The sequence below is a fragment of the Heloderma suspectum genome, chromosome 3 (genome assembly GCF_057233095.1).
Source record: "Heloderma suspectum isolate Gila_16-S chromosome 3, 16-S_ref, whole genome shotgun sequence".
Taxonomy (NCBI): domain Eukaryota; kingdom Metazoa; phylum Chordata; class Lepidosauria; order Squamata; family Helodermatidae; genus Heloderma; species Heloderma suspectum.
Genome location: NC_139460.1, coordinates 61924338 through 61945249, shown reverse-complemented (window position 1 = coordinate 61945249; position 20912 = coordinate 61924338). Strand labels below are relative to the sequence as shown.

The 20912-nt window shown below is 42.1% G+C and overlaps 1 protein-coding gene across 1 annotated transcript in view; it reads right to left on the bottom strand.

The window, feature by feature from the left end:
• EPHA6 (EPH receptor A6) overlaps window positions 1–20912 on the bottom strand; it is a 710763-nt gene that overhangs the window by 659494 nt on the left and 30357 nt on the right. The window contains exon 2 of the mRNA XM_084843399.1: window positions 11741–11805. Within this exon, the coding sequence (XP_084699525.1) occupies window positions 11741–11805 (65 nt within the window). The remainder of the gene's footprint in view (window positions 1–11740; window positions 11806–20912) is intronic.

The following is a 20912-nucleotide window of genomic DNA, read 5'->3' as shown; positions in this document are numbered from 1 at the left end:
ATGTCTACTCATAAGCAAGTCCTCCATTGTGCTTTATTGAACATGTGAAGGAGGGAACACGTCAATCCTCCCCTCTATGGCTGCCCCACACCTATGCAGTTGCTGACATTCATTTCTACTTGTGGCAGGACTTGCCCACCCCACCCCAACTAATGCGGCTTCAATTCCTGTATACACTACAAAAGTGGAGGAATACAGCACTGCGCATACCGTGGAAAGCGCTAATTCGATTGTTTGAAAATGCAGATTTTGCCCAAATCGCTTCACAAACTGTTTCCGTTTAGATTGGCTCTTAGTAGTTGAGATGTCCCATATTGCTCAGTAGTGGTGTTACAATTTTCACTTAAAATTATAAAAAGAATCACAGATACATTTTCTTCTTAGTTCACATGTATTCATAGCTGAGACCATATGCACCCCTACTGGGAGTAAGGAGACAGTAGGAATAAATGGTAAATTCTCCCAATGGAAGGAAGTAAATAGTCATGTTGCCTGTGGCCATTTATCTACCTTGAAGGTCCAAGCTAAGATGCCCACAGCATCTCTACCTTTTGACTTTTGTACACATTTGGAAAATGGTCCACCAGGCAGCTACAGTGGTACACTCCCAGAAGCCGTGGTTTGAGTGCATGCTTTCTACACCCTTGCAACCATGACCTTTCTTGGTAAAGCCATGCCATGGTCTGGAATGTCTACTCCCTTCAGATTTACCCTGATGCTGATTACTCTCATCCTTTGCCTTGTTTTGAACAGATAATAAAGCAATTATCGGTATAAGATTGTAATATTTTGTTCTTCCTTCAGTCTTCTGATTTCTTATCTCTCTCTCTTTCTCTCTCTCTCTGTCTTTTTCTCTAGCTTTCCTGCTCCCCCAGCTTCACTTCCCCCCATCCCGTACACTGAAGTACCACTGCACAGCCACTCTGGGCTTACTGCCTTCTCTCTCTCTCTTTCTCACCCTTGCTCCTGGGAAAAGCTTTCAGTAATTTATTCCAAAATTTGGCTTTTAAAAAAACTATCAATAAAAATTCCTTTTCCTGGAAAAGCTCTGGCATTGTCTCTGTTACTTCTCCCTGTGAATCTTACAAGGGCACTCTGCTACCCAGACCAATGTTTGTAATGTTATCCATGCTGTGTGTTTGGTAAAATGTTCTAGTTTCTAGTCAGCTGCACCTAACCGACAGCAACCTGTCCTCCAAGAGAATACAGCCTGGGTCATAGAGGGAAAAAGTTCCCCATCAGAATAATCCCCTCCCAAATCTGGGAGTCATTTGCCTTTCAGACAAGCTTATTCTCTGAACATGGAAAAATAGGTTTCAGACATGTATTAAGACACATATCCCGATCAAGCATGGAACACTACTCAGATGCTTAGATTATCTATACATGCCATTCTGCCATTTTAAATGCAGAAGGGCCTCACATGAGATAGGCATTTTCTATAGTGACACCAAGGCTATGCAATTCTTTATCAAACATAAGGGTATAATGCCTGTTCACTACTGGGCCAGGTTTAAGGTTTTAGTTCTAGTGTACAAAGCCCTAAACAACTTGGGACCAGGATACCTGAGAGAGTGCCTTCTCCCATACCAGCCTTCCCAGTCACTGAGGTCATAGGAGGGCATGCTTCTGGTGGTTCCACATGGACCTATGGCCCAATTGGAGTCCACCAGGAGAAGAGCCTTCAGTGTGGTGGCCCCCTTTCTTTGGAACTCCCTGCCCCTGGAGATCAGGCAGGCACCAACACTGTGTTGTTTCTGGTGTCTCCTGAAAAAAGCACTATTCCAGGAGGCATTCCTTAACTGACTAGCCATGGTTTATATTGGCATTCTGTTTTTAAAAAGCATACTTTTAATATGGTGTTTTAATCTTTTTATTCTTTTACTATTACTCTTATGTTCACTACTCTGAAATCTGTTTTAGATATGGAGCGGTATGCAAATATTGTAAATAAAGAAATAGGATGGTGGGGGTGCTTTTCAAGGGCCATTTGACTGTGAGATACTGATGCTATTTATTTTGTGTATTTCGTTGGATTATTTGGTAGGAACATGTGCTGGCCATTTTTTGTGTATTGCTTTTTATGTGGTTTCATTAAGTTTAATGTTATTAACTCTCTTGTAAACACCCTCTGGATCCATATTGGATGGAGGAGTAGGATACAAATGTTTTAAACAATAAATAATAAATCCAACTGCATCTGATCAATGGAAAAACTACCAGAAGGCAGACTGGAAGCACTCTTCTATTGCAGTTACAAAAATTCCAGAGCAAGAGGTCAACACAGTTGGTTTCCTAAGACAGCATTTCTTTATTGCTTTCTAGATTCTACGTGCTTCAAAATGCTTGACAGTATTTTGGCACAGTTTACACTACTTGTATCAATCCACATATGTGGATTAGGCATGCTACTGAAACCCACTGGCCTTTAAAAAGGACAATAGAAAAGATGCTCTGTTTGCTAAATCAAGTTGTGCCATCTGTGGGCAACCCCAGTGTCTTGGTGATTAGGAAGTAGTTATCTGGTAGGCCTTTCTATCCCAGATGTATCCATGCTGTACTCCCCTGTACTAGTAAAAAAATACAGTCTTCCACCTGCCACCAGTCTATTGATTTTAAAAAGGATTATACAGATGAATATAATCAATAAATATAGTACATCTTATCCTCAGTGTTCACCTAGATTTTGTTTTCCCTATATTTTTCAAGGGAAATATATTTCAGAATTAAAAATCTAAGGTATAGGGAAACTGCAAAAGAAAATGTAAATGCTACCTATTAATAAACCAGAAATATGGTCTGAGAATAAAAAGGTTTGTAAACCCCTGAAAAATGTAATCCATAAGCTTGGAAACAGGCTGATTAAGAAATGTCATATTGCTTAAAGTGCCTGGGGGCAGGCTTTTAAAATATATATTACAGTACTGAGGAAGGATAATATATCTTTCTTACTAAAAGAAAATAGACCAAAGTATGAAACAAAAAGTTTTTTGTAACAGGGAACATTTTTGGTACTCATTGGCTGCAATCCAACAGGAAGCTGCCCTGCGCAAACCCCGCTAAATTGAAGGAGAGTTGCACAACAACACAGCTCTAGTGGACTGTACTTCATACCTCTGTTTGTCTGTAACATCTCAAGCTTTATCATATATACTTAGCACTGAAAAGACAATACCAACACATAAAAATAAATTATACACTGGCAACAGAACTCTTCTTAATTTAAAGAGCTCTCAGGATAAGAATTTAATCTATAAAATGGATTAAGTGCTTAAATATATAGCATCTTAATTAAAAGTTGAACTATACAAGTTCCTCCAATGTGCTGTTAAGTGAACTGGCCAAATGGAAGGCATAACCTGATCTTTGAAGTGTAGCCACTTGAGAAGTAAACACTTAAAACAGAAAAAAACTTTTTTGCTCTCTCAGTCTCTTCTCACATGCACTAACCTGAATTATGAAGTCAGAGGTGCTGTCATCTCCCTATGCACAGGCAAGCACAGTGGATTATGAATTTTCTTTTTTTCAAAAAGCGATTTCTTTGTCCACACAAGCTGTTTCCAACACCTTTCTAAAGAGGTGTTTGTTTGTTTTTTTACCTTAGCAATGCTGCAGTTACTAATACATGTGTCCTCCATTTGCCATTCTGGTGATGCTACAAGTCTGAGATCTTAAATAATTAATTAATCTTAATTAATTAAGGAAGCAATCCTATAGCCACTAGTCAGTGGCTAGACGGCCATAGGATATGTCGGTTTCCGGGAACCAACCTCGGATCCCGCGCTCCGAGGTCAGTTCCCTGAGAATCAACCTTCCCCCCCTCCCGTGCTGTCTTGCAGGCAGCACAGAATGGCCCTGTGCTCCGCGCTTGGAAGAGGAGCATGGACCGGTGAAAACAGGGTGTTCCGGAGGGCGTTCTGGGCAGGGAAGGTGGAAATGCTGGTACGACACATCCAACGTGTCATATGGCAGCTGCTTCCCCTGCTCCACCTTCCTGTGGCTGGACAGCCGAAATTGGCTATCTAGCTGCACATGCAGGGTGGCTGAAGCATGGAGGGGATGGTGCCCTCCATGCTTCTCCTACCCTGCATTGGATAGGCGGCCGCCTCTTGAGTTCAGAGGCAGCCACCTATCCCGGAGGGAGCAAACTTATGCAAGTTTGGACAGAAAAAGAAGTCCTACAATTCCCAGCATTCTCCAGCCAGTCTTGCTGGCTGGGGAATGCTAGGGCTTGTAGGACTTTTTTTGGTCTAAACATGCATAGGATTGTGCCTTAAGAGTTGTTTGTGACTGGTGGCTTCTTTCCACACCAGAGTTGCTCATTATGAAGATTCATGCAATTGGAAGGAGCCATATCATGTTCTCATCATTCTCACATGAATTTGAGCTTCTGCATTCCCTGAGCATGTTGAGTAGTACACATGCATCACTGGCTCACAAACCTGTAATGTAATGTCAGAAGGGGCCCTAAGTGGCAGAAGCTGCTTTTGTTATGACATGGGGCTGCTGCTGATAAAAGAAAGTTCAGTGCTTAGTGATAGGTGAAGATCTTGCTGAGCATATTTCTGGATTGGAACCATAATGTTTATATACTGATCTCCTCCCAAGCCTGATACAAGTGTATATTATGATTCCGTGGGTTCATTGCATGCACATAATTCATTTCAGTCATAGAAGTGCTACAGTGACTTACAACAAAAAGTTGCAAGCATCCCTCAATCACTAGCAGTTTCTATAAGCTGGCACTTTACAAAACACTCCCAACAACAATTCTTATATTCAGTATTATATATTTGCATAGCATCATGGCCAGAATCCAACAGCTGAGTACTGAAAATGCAGCCAGGGTTATCCCCTTGCTATGAAACAGCTTGCATTTGCTGATCCAAGATTTCCATAGTTAGTGTTGGGACACTGTTCTGCAGATGGCTCATTGAGCTGGGGTTAATGCTTGCAATATTGAACCTCTGAACTTGACAAACAAAATTTTAGGTAACATATTCTTAATACCAGACAGACACATTTCTTCTTATTCTTACTTTTGAAATAGTCCTACTATGCCCCTTCATGGATCGCTGCCTTGTTGTGGCGAAGGGGCTTGCGTAACTCAGTGAAGCCATAAGCTATGCCGTGCAGGGCCACCCAAGACGGACAAGTCATGGCAGAGAGTTCTGACAAAATGTGGTCCACTGGAGAAGGAAATGGCAACCCACTCCAGTATTCTTGCCAAGAAAACCCCATGGAACGTATCACAAGGCTAAAAGAGATGACGCCAGAAGATGAGCCCCTCAGGTCGGAAGGTGTCCAATATACTACTGGGGAAGAGCAGAGGGTATTTCCAAGTAGCGCCAGAAAGAGTGAAGTGGCTGGACCAAAGCCGAAAGGACACTCGGCTGTGGATGTGTCTGGTGGTGAAAAGAAAATCCGATGCTGTAAAGAACAATATTGTTTAGGAACCTGGAATGTCAGATCAATGAATCAAGGTAAGCTAGAGGTGGTCAAACATGAGATGGCAAGATTGAACATCGACATCTTGGGAATCAGCGAACTAAAATGGACAGGCATGGGCGAATTTAATTCAGGTGACCATCATATCTACTACTATCTACTAGATTGCCGGGAGAATTATAAACAACCTCCGATATGCAGATGATACCACCCTAATGGCAGAAAGCGAAGAGGATCTAAAGAGCCTCTTGTTGAGGGTGAAAGTGGAGAGTGCAAAAGCTGGTTTGAAACTCAACATTAAAAAAAGTAAGATCATGGCATCTGGCCCCATCACTTCCTGGCATATAGAAGGGGAAGAAATGGAAGCAGTGACAGATTTTACTTTCTTGGGCTCCAAGATCACCGCAAATGGTGACTGTAGCCATGAAATTAAAAGACGCTTGCTCCTTGGGAGGAAAGCTATGGCAAACCTAGACAGCATAGTAAGAAGCAGAGACATCACCTTGCCGACAAAGGTCCGTTTAATCAAAGCTATGGTTTTCCCAGTAGTAATGTATGGCTGTGAGAGCTGGATTATAAGGAAGGCTGAGCGCCGAAGAATTGATGCTTTTGAACTGTGGTGCTGGAGAAGACTCTTACAAGTCCCCTGGACTGCAAGGAGGTCAAATCAGTCCATCCTAAAGGAAATCAACCCTGAGTGCTCATTGGAAGGACAGATGCTGAAGCTGAAGCTCAAATATTTTGGCCACCTAATGCGAAGAGAAAACTCTCTGGAAAGACCCTGATGCTGGGAAAGACTGAAGGCAAAAGGAGAAGAGGACGGCAGAGGATGAGATGGCTAGATAGCATCACGGATGCAATGAATATGAACTTGAGCACACTCCGGGAGAGAGTGCAGGACAGGAAGGCCTGGTGTGCTATGGTCCATGGGGTCATGAAGAGTCAGACATGACTGAACGACTGAACAACAACAATGCATTTTAAACCATGCCAAATCAGGATGGATTGATTTAAATCAAGTTTGCCAGTGATAGTTCTTTACGTATTTCTTAAACAATGGTGCAAATTTGATCACCAAAACATGTTCATTTACAACTGAATACAGCATTTTACAAAATCAAGGAAGGCGTATTCCTAAATAGGATCTCTCTTATGCCCAGAAGACTTGACAATTTTGCCATGGCAAACGTAAGGAATATAGGAACTGGAAACTGTGTCTGTACTATAATGTCTTACCTTTTCTTTCCAGTATACTCCACTGTTCCTTTCCACTTTGCATCTGACTGTTCTTTTTTATATGGACCACATAGGCATATCACAACTCATAGTATGGGTTGTTGAATTCTGGGTCGTCATGATGAGAAGATCCAGCCTCACTAACATACTATGGTTTGTAAATCATGAACTACCCAGAAAGAGGGCCCACAGTTATTGTTGGGCAAGCACTCTGGGTTGCTTAAACCATGGGTTGTCATGCCATCTGAACCTGCAATGATGGGTTGTTTATGGGTTGTTTCACCGGGCAAAAGAAGTGGAAAACAGAAGTTTTTTTTTTTTTTAAACACACACACACACACCATCCTCTACAGGCTGTCGTGCTCTTGCTTGCCTTTTTCCCAAAGCAGCATTAATGCTGAAGTCTGCCTGGCAACATCAGCTAGCCTCCTCAGCTCCCACCCCTCCTGAAGCTCAGAGCTGCTGCAGACAGCGCTGGTTTGGTGGAGTTTTCATGGACTAGTTTCCAAGCAGGACTCCTCAATGTCAAATCGCATGTACCAAACGGTGCCTTGCTGACCTCTTGCTGGAAATCAATGTGTCTATTCACATCCACCCAGGTGCAGATAATTGGGCTAGCAATGTTTATCCTCCCATCTGTGACTCTACTATCTATCCAGTCACCTTTTGGATGCTGCACATAAGCACCATCTGGTAACCATCAGCTTTCTGACCAAGAAGTGACTTTGGAGAGATAGTTATATGTCCTAACTAACTGTTGTTGTTGTTCAGTCATTCAGTCGTGTCCGACTCTTCGTGACCCCATGGACCATGGCACGCCAGGCCTTCCTGTCCTGCGCTCTCTCCCGGAGCGTGCTCAAGTTCATATTCATTGCATCCGTGATGCTATCTAGCCATCTCATCCTCTGCCGTCCCCTTCTCCTTTTGCCTTCAGTCTTTCCCAGCATCAGGGTCTTTTCCAGGGAGTTTTCTCTTCGCATTAGGTGGCCAAAATATTGGAGCTTCAGCTTCAGTATCTGTCCTTCCAATGAGCACTCAGGGTTGATTTCCTTTAGGATGGACTGATTTGACCTCCTTGCAGTCCAGGGCACTCGTAAGAGTCTTCTCCAGCACCACAGTTCGAAAGCATCAATTCTTCGGCGCTCAGCCTTCCTTATAGTCCAGCTCTCACAGCCATACATTACTACTGGGAAAATCATAGCTTTGATTAGACGGACCTTTGTCGGCAAGGTGATGTCTCTGCTTCTTACTATGCTGTCTAGGTTGGCCATAGCTTTCCTCCCAAGGAGCAAGCGTCTTTTAATTTCATGGCTACAGTCACCGTCTGCGGTGATCTTGGAGCCCAAGAAAGTAAAATCTGACACTGCTTCCATTTCTTCCCCTTCTATATGCCAGGAAGTGATAGGGCCAGATGACATGATCTTAGTTTTTTTAATGTTGAGTTTCAAACCAGCTTTTGCACTCTCCTCTTTCACCCTCAACAAGAGGCTCTTGAGATCCTCTTCGTTTTCTGCCATTAGGGTGGTATCGTCTGCATATCGGAGGTTGTTGATAATTCTCCCGGCAATCTTAATTCCGACCTGTGATTCATCCAACCCGGCATTTCTCATGATGTACTCTGCATATAAGTTAAATAAGCAGGGTGACAATATGCAGCCTTGTCGTACTCCTTTCCCAATTTTGAACCACTCGGTTGTTCCATGTCTGGTTCTTACTGTTGCTTCTTGACCCTCGTACAGGTTTCTCAGGAGACAGGTAAGGTGGTCTGGTACTCCCATCACTTTAAGAATTTGCCACAGTTTGTTGTGATCCACACAATCAAAGGCTTTAGCGTAGTCAATGAAGCAGAAATAGACATTTTTCTGGAATTCTCTTGCTTTCTCCATGATGCAGCGAATGTTGGCGATTTGATCTCTAGTTCCTCTGCCTCTTCTAAACCCAGCTTGTACTTCCGGTAGTTCTCGGTTCGCATACTGCTGAAGCCTAGCTTGTAGGATTTTGAGCATCACCTTGCTGGCATGTGAAATGAGCGCAATTGTGCGGTAGTTTGAACACTCTTTGGCGTTGCCCTTCTTTGGAATTGGAATGTAAACTGACCTTTTCCAGTCTTGTGGCCACTGTTGAGTGTTCCAGATTTGTTGGCATATTGAATGCAGCACTTTAACAGCATCATGTTTTAGGATTTTAAATAGCTCGGCTGGAATACTGTCATCTCCGCTAGCTTTGTTGTTACTAATGCTTCCTAAGGCCCACTTGACTTCACTCTCGAGGATGTCCGGCTCAAGTTCAGTGACCGTACTATCATGGCTATCAGGGACATTCAGATCTTTCCTGTATAGTTCTTCTGTGTATTCTTGCCACCTCTTCTTAATCTCATCTGCTTCTGTTAGGTCCCTGCCTTCTTTGTCCTTTATCATGCCCGTCTTTGCACAAAACGTTCCCTTGAGATCTCCAATTTTCTTGAAGAGATCTCTAGTCTTTCCCATTCTGTTGTTTTCCTCGATTTCTTTGCATTGTTCATTTAAGAAGGCCTTCTTGTCTCTCCTTGCTATTCTCTGGAACTCTGCATTCAGTTGGGTATATCTTCCCCTTTCTCCCTTGCTTTTCGCTTCCCTTCTTTCGTGAGCTACTTGTAAAGCCTCATCAGACAGCCACTTGGCTTTCTTGCATTTCTTTTTCTTTGGGACGGATTTCGTTGCTGCCTCCTGAACAATGTTACGGACCTCCGTCCATAGTTCCTCAGGCACTCTGTCTATCAGGTCTAATCCCTGAAATCTATTCCTCACCTCCACTGTATATTCATCAGGGATATGATTTAGGTCATACCTGAATGGTTTAGTGGTTTTCCCGACGTTCTTCAATTTAAGCCGAAATTTTGCAACAAGCAGCTCATGATCTGAGCCACAGTCAGCTCCAGGTCTTGTTTTTACTGACTGTATGGAGCTTCTCCATCTTTGGCTGCAAAGGACATAATCAATCTGATTTCGATATTGACCATCTGGTGACGTCCATGTGTAGAGTCGCCTCTTGTGCTGTTGGAAAAGAGTGTTTGCTATGATCAGCGTGTTCTCTTGGCAAAACTCTATTAGCTTTTGTCCTGCTTCATTTTGTACACCAGGGCCATGCCTGCCTGTTATCCCGGTGATTTCTTGACTTCCTACTTTAGCATTCCAATCCCCTATGATGAAGAGGACATCTTTTTTTGGTGTTAGTTCTAGAAGGTGTTGTAGGTCTTCATAGAACCGATCAACCTCAGCTTCTTCGGCCTCAGTGGTTGGGGCATAGACTTGAATTACTGTGATGTTGAATGGTTTGCCTTGGATTCGTACTGAGATCATTCTGTCGTTTTTGAGATTGTACCCCAGGACTGCTTTTCCCACCCTTTTGTTGACTATGAGTGCTACTCCATTTCTTCTAAGGGATTCTTGCCCACAATAGTAGATATGATGGTCACCTGAATTAAATTCGCCCATGCCTGTCCATTTTAGTTCGCTGATTCCCAAGATGTCGATGTTCAATCTTGCCATCTCATGTTTGACCACCTCCAGCTTACCTTGATTCATTGATCTGACATTCCAGGTTCCTAAACAATATTGTTCTTTACAGCATCGGACTTTCTTTTCACCACCAGACACATCCACAGCTGAGTGTCCTTTCGGGTTTGGCCCAGCCGCTTCACTCTTTCTGGCGCTACTTGGAAATACCCTCTGCTCTTCCCCAGTAGCATATTGGACACCTTCCGACCTGAGGGGCTCATCTTCCGGCGTCATCTCTTTTAGCCTTGTGATACGTTCCATGGGGTTTTCTTGGCAAGAATACTGGAGTGGGTTGCCATTTCCTTCTCCAGTGGACCACATTTTGTCAGAACTCTCTGCCATGACCTGTCCGTCTTGGGTGGCCCTGCACGGCATAGCTTATGGCTTCACTGAGTTACGCAAGCCCCTTCGCCACAACAAGGCAGTGATCCATGAAGGGGCCTAACTAACTGACTGGTCCATAATCCAGAACAGTCGACACTTCCTGGCACCAGCTCTCCAACATTTCAGGAAGGATTCGTTTCTAGCACTACCGGGAGATACTGGGGATTGAACCTGGGACCTTCTGCATGCAAAACACGTGCGTTGACACTGAACTATGGCAAAGCCCAGAACTTGCAAAAAAGCAAAAGCTGGTAGTTAGATTGGGCAGAGCCATTTTTATGAAGAAGCACTGAAATGAATTCCCATGTTCAACTGGAAGGTAATTCATTGTGTGTGAATGTGACAGAGCCATTTTTATGAGCCTCCTGATCAATGGGGGGTTCTGAGATCAGAGCCCTCCATCTATCCAAAGCCCTGTTGGCAAGAGCCAGACAGAGCAGGAGGAATGATGGAGGCAATTTTGTCTTCTGTTCCTCCTAAAAAGAAAAGAAAAGAAGCAATAGCCCATCTAGCTGACTTATGGGTGATGGGCAGGGACAGCAACAGAGAGCAAGCTATAGGATCCTGTGGATCCATGTTTGTGATTAGATTTAATTGTAACTATGTTATTTTTACAGTGAGAGAAATTTCACAGTTTATTTATTGTTTTTAATTAAAAATTTATTAATAAAATGTTTAATAAAAATCACTTCTAAATTTTATTTTTTTAAAAAAACACTTCATTTTTATCCACCTTGTACCAAATATAATTTGAAGTGTAAGATTCAATTTAATTAACATACTTTTTAAATAGTAAAGCAAAATTCACAAGTTTTCCAAAACAAGAAAATATTCATACCTAATATTCATACCAGATACCAGATACAAGAAGATATTCATACCAGATTCAATGATGAATATTTATTCAGAACAGAAATCCTGAACGATGATTAGTACATGATGCTCTTTTGTATTCATATTCTTTTACTCACAGTCCTATTTTGAGAAACGTTTACTAAAACCCAGTTTCTATGTGAACTGAGGACACTGATTCCTATTTTACTGGACCAGAAATTGAGATATTGCCCATTCATTTATCCTAGTTTATTTAAAACTGTCAGGTGCAAAATAATTAAAATCTATATAGACTGACTTACCCCATTTAGAGGATAGGTTTTCCATCCTAGCTCTCCAATTGCAGTGGTTGTATCAAGCAATACAACTAGAAATACAAAGAAAGTTAATTTAGGATATTTTTGTTAAATTACTTGAAAGAAAAACCTAGTTTACACAGATGCGAGAAAAGGCCTCTTACACTTAACTGTATAATGTGTGTGTAAATAATAGCAGGCTTTGTTACGTACATATCTCTATGATACAAACTCACTTATAGCAAACATACTCTTTATATAAGCAGTAAATAAAAATGTATCAACTGTGTTTTGTAGTCAAAATTAAATCGTAAAGGGGTAAAACAGGGAAATGATATTTCTTTATTAAAGTAAGGTTGAAGAAACATAAGGAAGAGTGACAATGGTGTGGGAAGGAGACATTTCACAGGCTCTTCCCATGTGAACTTGAACAGGAAATAGTAATGGCTTACACATGCCACTAACGGCAATCTTGGAAGGAACTCCACATACTAAAACATTTAACAGAAGATTCTACAGCAGCCATTCACCCAGTGGAATAGGAAAACCATTTTTACAGTTAGAACTGTTGCCTGTTCAGCTAGGTGACTGGCTACAGTAAGAATGTTTAAAACATCTATGTCTCTTTACATACTTATCTACCACCTAAGCTCTGACTGCATAAGATTGCAATTTTGGACCAAATTAAAAGTAGAAAGAGGCTGGCAAATGTATTTTATTGTGCAAGAAAACACCTTCCCACACCATACTGATTTTCTTTTAATCTTCATTTTCACTATCATGCGAAGTACTAATTATATGCATTTCTGCTATTGCGCTCTAATGAAACTATTATTTCACGTTGTCATTATATTATATACCATGACTTACTATGCTTCCCATTCATACATTATGCGTATTTTTTAAAAACAAAAAGAAAATGGTGCTTCAGATGATGGTTTTATTGCACTATCGCCTTGCCTCATTCACAGAATTTTACAGGGGTCCAGATGTCATCATCTTCCACTCATAACCCTCCAATGTTTTCTCACCACTTCTTCAATCTTTTTTCTTACAGCAGAAAAGCCATTAAGGAGAAAAAGTTGGAACAGCTGAACAATGCCTTCTAATTAGTAGAACTAGGAGCCCGCCTTCTGGAAGCACCCTAAATCTCCAGTTGTAGATCACACTGGTTGTATATATCAGCTTTAATTATAATAAATCCCCCAGAAAAAAATCAAGGTTAAGCAGTGCTAATTCTCACTGATGAGGAGAATTCAACACAAGCTCAACCCCGCCATTGAAATTAACAGGACATAAAGGTGCTTAACTTTGAAGCATAATGGGGAAAACTTCACATGCAGCACAATCCTATTCATGTCTACTCAACCCCACTGAATTCAATGGGACATATTCTCAGGTAAGTGCATACAGGACTGTAGCCTATCTGTTCTGCACCTGATAGACACAAAGTTTCCCACCCATATGACAACTCTACTGAATTTTTAAAATATCACATGGATGGATGTGTATGAACTATGAAGAGGGGCACAAACTGGATTGAACTGCAAAGGCAATTAATTTCATTTTTTGTATTTCACAGTACTTTGAAAAAGTATGTAATAATTGCTCTATAGAGAAAAATAAAGTTTCATCTTGGAAGACCCAAGGATAGTGAGTTTTGTCTTCCGCAATTTATTTTAAACTCTAAGCCTCTGTAGATAATGTATTATGTGCCTAATATTTTTATAAGTAGAAATGATAATTTTATATTAGCATAGATGACCTTAAAGTCTACTTTCTGTAGAAAGTTTCTGATTTGCTTGTTCTTCAGGGAAAATTTGTTTGAATAATAAAAAGTGCCATAATTAGAGAACTAAATCACAAAGGTATCAGCTCAGATTGGAAAATGTAAGGCAAGACAACTGGATTTGAAGGAGTTATGAACACACAAATGATCTAGATGTAGCTAACTTCCACAAGTAAGAGGGCAAAACACATCCTGGACTAGAGCTGTGCCAAAAATCTCTTCCACGTTTTTTTCAACCATTCTCATTTCTCATTTAATTTGATAGAAAATAAATTATTTTTGAAAAAAATGTTCAAAGAAGAATATTTTCGAGAAACTCTCATGGGTGGGTGTAACATATGCCTGTCATATTAATATATGTGTTTGCAGTGTTAAATGTGACCCAGATAAGATAGGGTTAATAGAGTGTTAGAGAGTGGGTGAAAGGTGGGAGGGTGTGTGTGTGTGTGTGTGTGTGAGAGAGAGAGAGATTCTGAGGTTATAAAAAGAATGAACTGACAGATAGGGCCTTAGGGAGTGAGGAAGGTACATCTAGGGATGGGTGGATCACTTACCCCGTTCTGGCTGGGGGGGGTCCGCAGGCAGGGGGAGGCAATCCGTCCCTCCCCTGGAATCCATCCGGGCTGACTCCGCTCCACGTTGATCCTGCATCGCTGCCAATACATCCGGCAGCCATTGCCGCGCCATATCGCTGTGCTGTCTCTGGATGCAAATGGCATAGTGGGTGCCATTTGTGGCTGCATTTAGGCTAACCTAACAGCTTTACAGCTGCAAATGGCGCCCATTATGCCATTTGCATCCAGAGACTTAGCACAGCGATATGGCACGGCAATGGCTGCTGGACGTATTGCCAGCGATGCGGAGCAGGAGGCCGTCTCCACAGGATCAACCCACAGAGGGAGCCGACCCAGATGGATTCCGGGGGAGGCTGAGGTGAGTGCTTGGTTCCACCATGAGCCCCAATGGGGGTCCATGGCAGAATTCTCTCCCATCCCTAGCTACATCTAGTGACTGGGATTTGGGGAATAGGATTTAGAATGGGTAGAGTAGGTAGGTAGGTTAGGACCAAGCATAGAGTTCTAGATGCCGTTTGCACACAGAATATCCTAGACTACTGGTTTGGTGTGATTAATCTTCTATCCTATTCCTTATCCTAAGAAACAAAGAGTAATGAGCAATGCACCACATGGAATGGCTTGAAATATACCTCCCCCCCCTGCAAGTTGCTAAATATTACTCCAAGTAAACCCTTGCTGAAAATTATGCTTGTTTTGTTTCACTCGAAACACAGAAGACTTGAGAAGATTATCTGGTTTGTATATACCACAACCAACAGGGTTGCTGAAAATGTCAGTTTAATTCCAAGTAATGCAGACCCACAATGATATACAGGCTGTGATAAACAGTGTGTATAAACTAGTCCTTGCCCCTAGACCAGCTTTTTGATGCTAAGGTGCTTGGGCAGAAGCCAAGTGTGATTCACCAAATTTGCATGTACATTTTATTCTTTAGTGTCAATTTATTCTTCAGCAATTGAAGAATAGTTGATTATAAATAAAGATGCAGCTTTATAAAGTAAGGTGCACAACTAAATAAAATTATCGCCTGATTGCCATGTTGTATTAGGCAATTAAAATGGGGAAAATATGGACTTCCTAACAATGCAGCGTTTTTATTTCATTTTTCACTAAATAGCATTTTGATAGTCACTTTTATACATTCTTAGGGGCTAAAACAACTCTAAGGGCTTAAAAATGTTCCTGCTATGCAGAAATCTTTGACAATATTTGCATAGAAATCTTTAGGATAATGGGTATAATAGATGCCTACTCAGGGTTAGTATTTTTAACTATAATTTTTACTGCTGTGCAAATTGTTCTGCTTGAAGAAAATAGTACATTCAGAATATATTCAGGAGCCCCAAATAGCTGCCTGTTTTCCAAAAGAGCCTAATCCATAAGCATAACAAAAAGTATAAATGGGATTTAAAAATTTACATTAACACTGAGTGAGGAAGAGTTGGCCTCTTTTAGGTTTGAAAATGCAGATATAAACTTCCTATTTTGTATATAGTAAAAAAAGGGAATAGGAGGCAAAGGAGAAAGATGTTGTGTTGGATTTAGCAGGTTATTTTTTTATTTTTTTTCCTTAGGCTACCTTCTTGAGACGTATCCACAGAGGTGACCATGTGTACCTGAGTTTGTGAATTATTAAAAGTCAACTCCTGATCCTTCTATTTACTGTGAACTAGTGGTTTCTGATGTACCGGCATTTCTGACTTCCCTGCCCCCGAGAACACCACGTTTTCGCTGCTCCACACTGCTGTTATGAGCACGGAGCATGGGGCTGATCTGCGCTACCTACGAGGTGGCACGGGAGCGGGTGGGTTCTCTGGGAACCGACCTATCCTATGGCCGTCTAGCCGCTGACTAGCGGCCATAGGATTGCGCCCTAAGAACTAAAATTATTAGTTATAGAGAATTAGAAAAAGAGAATTCTAGACAAACAATGCCTTGGACCCAAACTAAGCTAGTTAGGACTAAGATGAGCCAATGATTTCAAAGGGAGTAAAGAATGAGTAATTTAGTCTGGATACACGTCATTAGTTATTATACTAGATGTCAACTGGGAAGAACAGGTCTTCAAGTTTACTTCTGGCCTATACACACTATGTTGTAATGCACTAGTTTTTTTTGGTGTTGGTGGTGGTGGCACTGCTGACTCTGCATCCTATTAGTGGTAATAGCATAACCTAACTTACCTAAGGTAATGGCTTAGAATGTTCACAAACATTCTATGTATATATTGACATAAAGAACAGGAACACAAACTGTTCACAAGTGAACTCCTCTGTGAAAATTAATGTTTGAAAGTACTACCCCCTATTTACTATGGGAAGTCCCTATTTTCTAGAACCTTTTACAATTTTGCTTATACAGTCAGGGCCAGAAATATTGGAACAAGGATAACTGTTTTGGCAGTTGACCTCTGTACACCACCACATTGAAGTTGAAAGGAAACACACCCAGATGGGAGCGAAGTCAGGACTTTCAGCTGTAATTCAAGGGATTGGACAAAAGTGGGCCACTAACCATTCAGGAAGTACAGCCAGTGGCATACACACACACCCATCGTTGGTGGCTCATAAGTAATGGAACAAACCAACATCATTTCAAACTTAAGGATCGCCTTTAATACCTGGATGAAAATCCTTTGCAGTCAATGACTGCCTGAAGTCTGGAACCCATGCACATGACCCAATGCTGAGTTTCCTCCCTCGAGGTGCTTTGCCAGGTATTTACTGCAGCTGCCTTCAGCTGCTGTTTGTTTGTGGGTCTTCCTGCCTTCAGTCTTGTCTTCAGTAAGTGAAAAGCATGGTCTATTGGGTGGAGATCAGGTGACTGACTTGGCCATTGAAGAACATCCCACTTCTTTGCCTGGAGAAACTCTTGGGTAGCTTTTGCTGTATGTTTGGGGTCATTACCCATCTGCAATATGAAGCGGCGTCCTATCAGTTTGGCAGCATTCGGCTGAATCTGAGCAGAAAGTATCGTCCTCTACACTTCAGAATTCATCCTGCTGCTTTTATCAGCAGTCAGGTCATCAATAAACACCAGTGACCCGGTTCCATCGGCAGCCATACATGCCCATGCCATAACACTGCCTCCACCATGTTTGACAGATGCTTTGGATCATGAGCTGCTCCTTTCCTTCTCCATACTTTTCTCTTCCCATCATTCTGGTACAAGCTAATCTTGGTTTCATCAGTCCAAATAATCTTATTCCAGAACTGGGCAGGCTTTTATAGGTGTTTGCTGGCAAAGGCTAATCTGGCCTTTGGGTTCTTGAGTGTTACCAGTGGTTTGCACCTTGTTGTGAAGCCTCTGTATTTACATTCATAAAGCCGTCTCTTGACTGTAGATGTTGACAATGACATGCCTACCTCCTCAAGAGTGTTCTTGACCTGGCTAGATGTTGTGAAAGGGTTCCTCTTCACCATGAGCAGAATTCTGCGGTCATCCTCTTTAGTTATCTTCCATGGTCTTCCAGGCCTTTTGCTGTTGCTGAGCTTGCCAGTTAATTCCTTCTTTTTCAGGATGTTCCAAACTGTTGTACTGGCCACTCCCAATGTTTTTGCTATCTCTCTGATGGGTTTATTTTGTTTCCTCAGCCTAATGACAGCCTCCTTCACTCGCATGGACACCTCTTTGGACCTCATGTTGGGAGTTCCAGTGAACAGCTACCAAATGCAAATGTAACACTCAGAACCACCTCCAGGCCTGTTATCTGCTTGATTGGTCATGGGGTACCCAGGAAACAGGTCACACCTGGCCATGCAGCTGCTTGTCAGCCATTTGTTCCATTACTTATGAGCCACCAACGATGGGTGTTTGTGTATGCCACTAGCTGTACTTCCTGAATGGTTAGTGCCCCACTTTTGTCCAATCCCTTGCATTACAGCTGAAAGTCCTGACTTCGCTCCCATCTGGGTGTGTTTCCTTTCAACTTCAATGTGGTGGTGTACAGAGGCCAACTGCCAAAACTGTTATCCTTGTTCCAATATTTCTGGACCTGACTGTAGTGTGCACACATGCATTGGAGTTGGCTTCTTGGGATTTTAGCTCTGGAAGGATTGGGATTGGGTTTCCTTTAATCCAACCTACACTGTGGCAAAAAACTATATATTTCTTTAACTTAACATTGCTAATAAGCTCCCAGTGCCAACACGTACTAAAAGGGGCTGTAGCTCAGTGGTAGAAGCACAGGCTTTGCATGCAGAAGATTCAGGTTTGATCCCCGGCATCTCCTGGTAGGCAGGAAAAGTACCTACCTGAAACCCTGGAGAGCCATTGCCAATCACTGTCAACTATACTGGACTAGATAGACTAATGATCTGGCTCAGTATAAGGCAGTTTCCTCCATTCCTAAAATAAATGCTCCTTTGATTTCAAATTGTTTTGTAGTAGTAGGAGATTGATTGAGACAGAGCTTAAACAACCCCCCCCAAACCATATATTTATGATAGAGATTAATATATGTACACATGGGATTAATCTAAAGATAGCAGGATGTATATTGTTGTCAGATAAATATTATAACTTCAGATTCTCTTCTTTATTTACACAGGGTATAATGAATATAGGGGACACATATTTAAATCAAGAGCCTATGTTCTCTCTCTTTCTCTTGACCCCAACTAGCACTCACAGAACAGGATTATTTTCTGGACTAAAATCTTCTCTCAGGTCCAGCCCTCACTCATCTTCTCTGACCTGATGGATGTTCAGCCTCCATGAAGATGTCTTTCTGAAGAGATGTTTCACCACACTGAAGACTCTGGCTATTCAGATTTTCATCTGTCTGCTTACTGAAGCTTCTCTGTTTTGTTAAGCACACCTCTTCTGGTCATCAGCTTTTGCCTCCCAGCCCTTCCCCTTCTAGCCTCTCTTCCGCTCAAGGCCAGTCTTGTTCTCTTCTTCTGGCTGTTCTTCCTTCTTCCTTTAGCCTTTGTCATCTTGTTGTTCCAGGCTAATCTCTACTACTGCATCAGGCCTCTTAAAATCTGCTTACCACAGCCTTTGGCCAATAACATGTGGCCACCTTGGTCTTTTATCTAAGGACCACTAGAAGTTCTTTCAGAGTAGTGCTCAGACAGGAATCAGCTTAACCCCTTCCAATGTCCCTGATAAATACCAGGGACATTCACTTCTCTACAGAACTCCCTGTCCTAAGAGATGCTCCTTGCTCCCTCATATGGTCTTTCACTGTTGATGAATAATTTTTTTCTCAGTCAAGCTTGCCTTCTGTTTGATATTTCTTTTTTAAGACACCATGGTATATGTTTGGGAATTTGTTGGTGATTTTGTTCTTCTCTGGCTTGGTTTATCCTATATTGGTAGAATTCTTCTGCATTGCAGTTTTATTGCTTTAAACATTGCAAGACACCTTGAGCAGGTCTGCTGGAGTGGGAAGGCAAGGTAAAAGTATCCTGAAAAAAAATATGTTGGAGGGTATTGGGCTAGAGCTAAAATCTTATAACAGCTCTAGCAAGGTATGAGAAGAGGACAAGAGGGACCTTTTAAAAGCCATTTTGTTACTACATTTTTAATTATTTGTGTTATGTCTTTATACACTATTTCTAGAATTTTCATTGATAAAGTAAATACAGGAAAATGTGGGGAGGGGGGAGGGGAGGAGGCGAACCAGAGATATTGTAAACCTGAGGTAAAAGTAGGAGGCCTGACAGAAAACTGACTGAAAATTGAGGAAAGGGGCAGGGGCACTAAACCCATGTAAAAAATGCTAACACATGGCCTGAAGAGCAGAAACGGCAAACTGTTGGCAGAAAGTGAGATAAAAAGGGAGGATCAAAGCCACTGGGTAGCAGAGGCTGAAGAAAACAGTGCTGGCCAGGTCAGGACCAAACATAAGACTTTGGGGCCTGATCTCTGGTGCCCCCTATAAGTCCAGAGCACCCCTACCATACTCCACTTAATTTAGTCATATTCAGAGTCAGAAAGCCATAAATGGCAGGCTGGTATACTTACAAATAGATGCACTATGCTGTAAATGGTCCCAGCCTGCCATTTAAATAACCTCATGCGCTTGAGGCAAGCTTGCAGCAAAAAAGCATTCCTCCCACTGGGAAGATGAGGCAAGAAAAAGGCATGTGGTTTGTGGCTTGCTGAACCTTGAGCATGGAATTCAGGGTTCTACACAAGTGTTTGTAGCTTAACTGGTTTATTGACAATTTCTATACAGCTTCTTGATAGGCTTGTAAAAAAACAAACAAAAAACAAAACAGGCCTGCAGCAAAGTTTCTTCTAGTTTAAGGAGCACGGAGGCTATATTGGGCCAGGGCTGATCAACAAAAGATGGAACTATAGACAGTCTTCATACTTTGCCACTCCCCCTCCCCCAGCGCTCCTGTGCCATAAAAACCTTTGTGACTGGCACCGATGTCTTCCTATCATTTTATGCTGGGAAAAGCTATGGCTGTTACATTCCTGCCTGTGATGTATTTTTTGAAAGCACAGACACTATGGGGTAGGTAACATGATACAGGGCCTATAAGCATGGCTTCTGGGGGGGATACAACTGGGGCAATTTCCCCTAGGTGTCCGCAAAGCAAGGCGTGATGCCTCAATTTCTGTGCATACTATTGGCCCCTGCTCTGCTCCACTTCTGCCACATTGCTCACTAGACCCCTACATACATATTGGTCCCTGTAGGGGGCAGCAACAGAGCCCCCAACAGCACACCTGCCCCAGGTCTAAACCCTCTGGGCAGGTCTGCCTATGAGGTTTCTTGCATAGAAAATGCTACAGATTTCATCCTTCTGCCGATTATTATTAGGTACATTATTGTGACTCTTTATAGAGAAGTAGT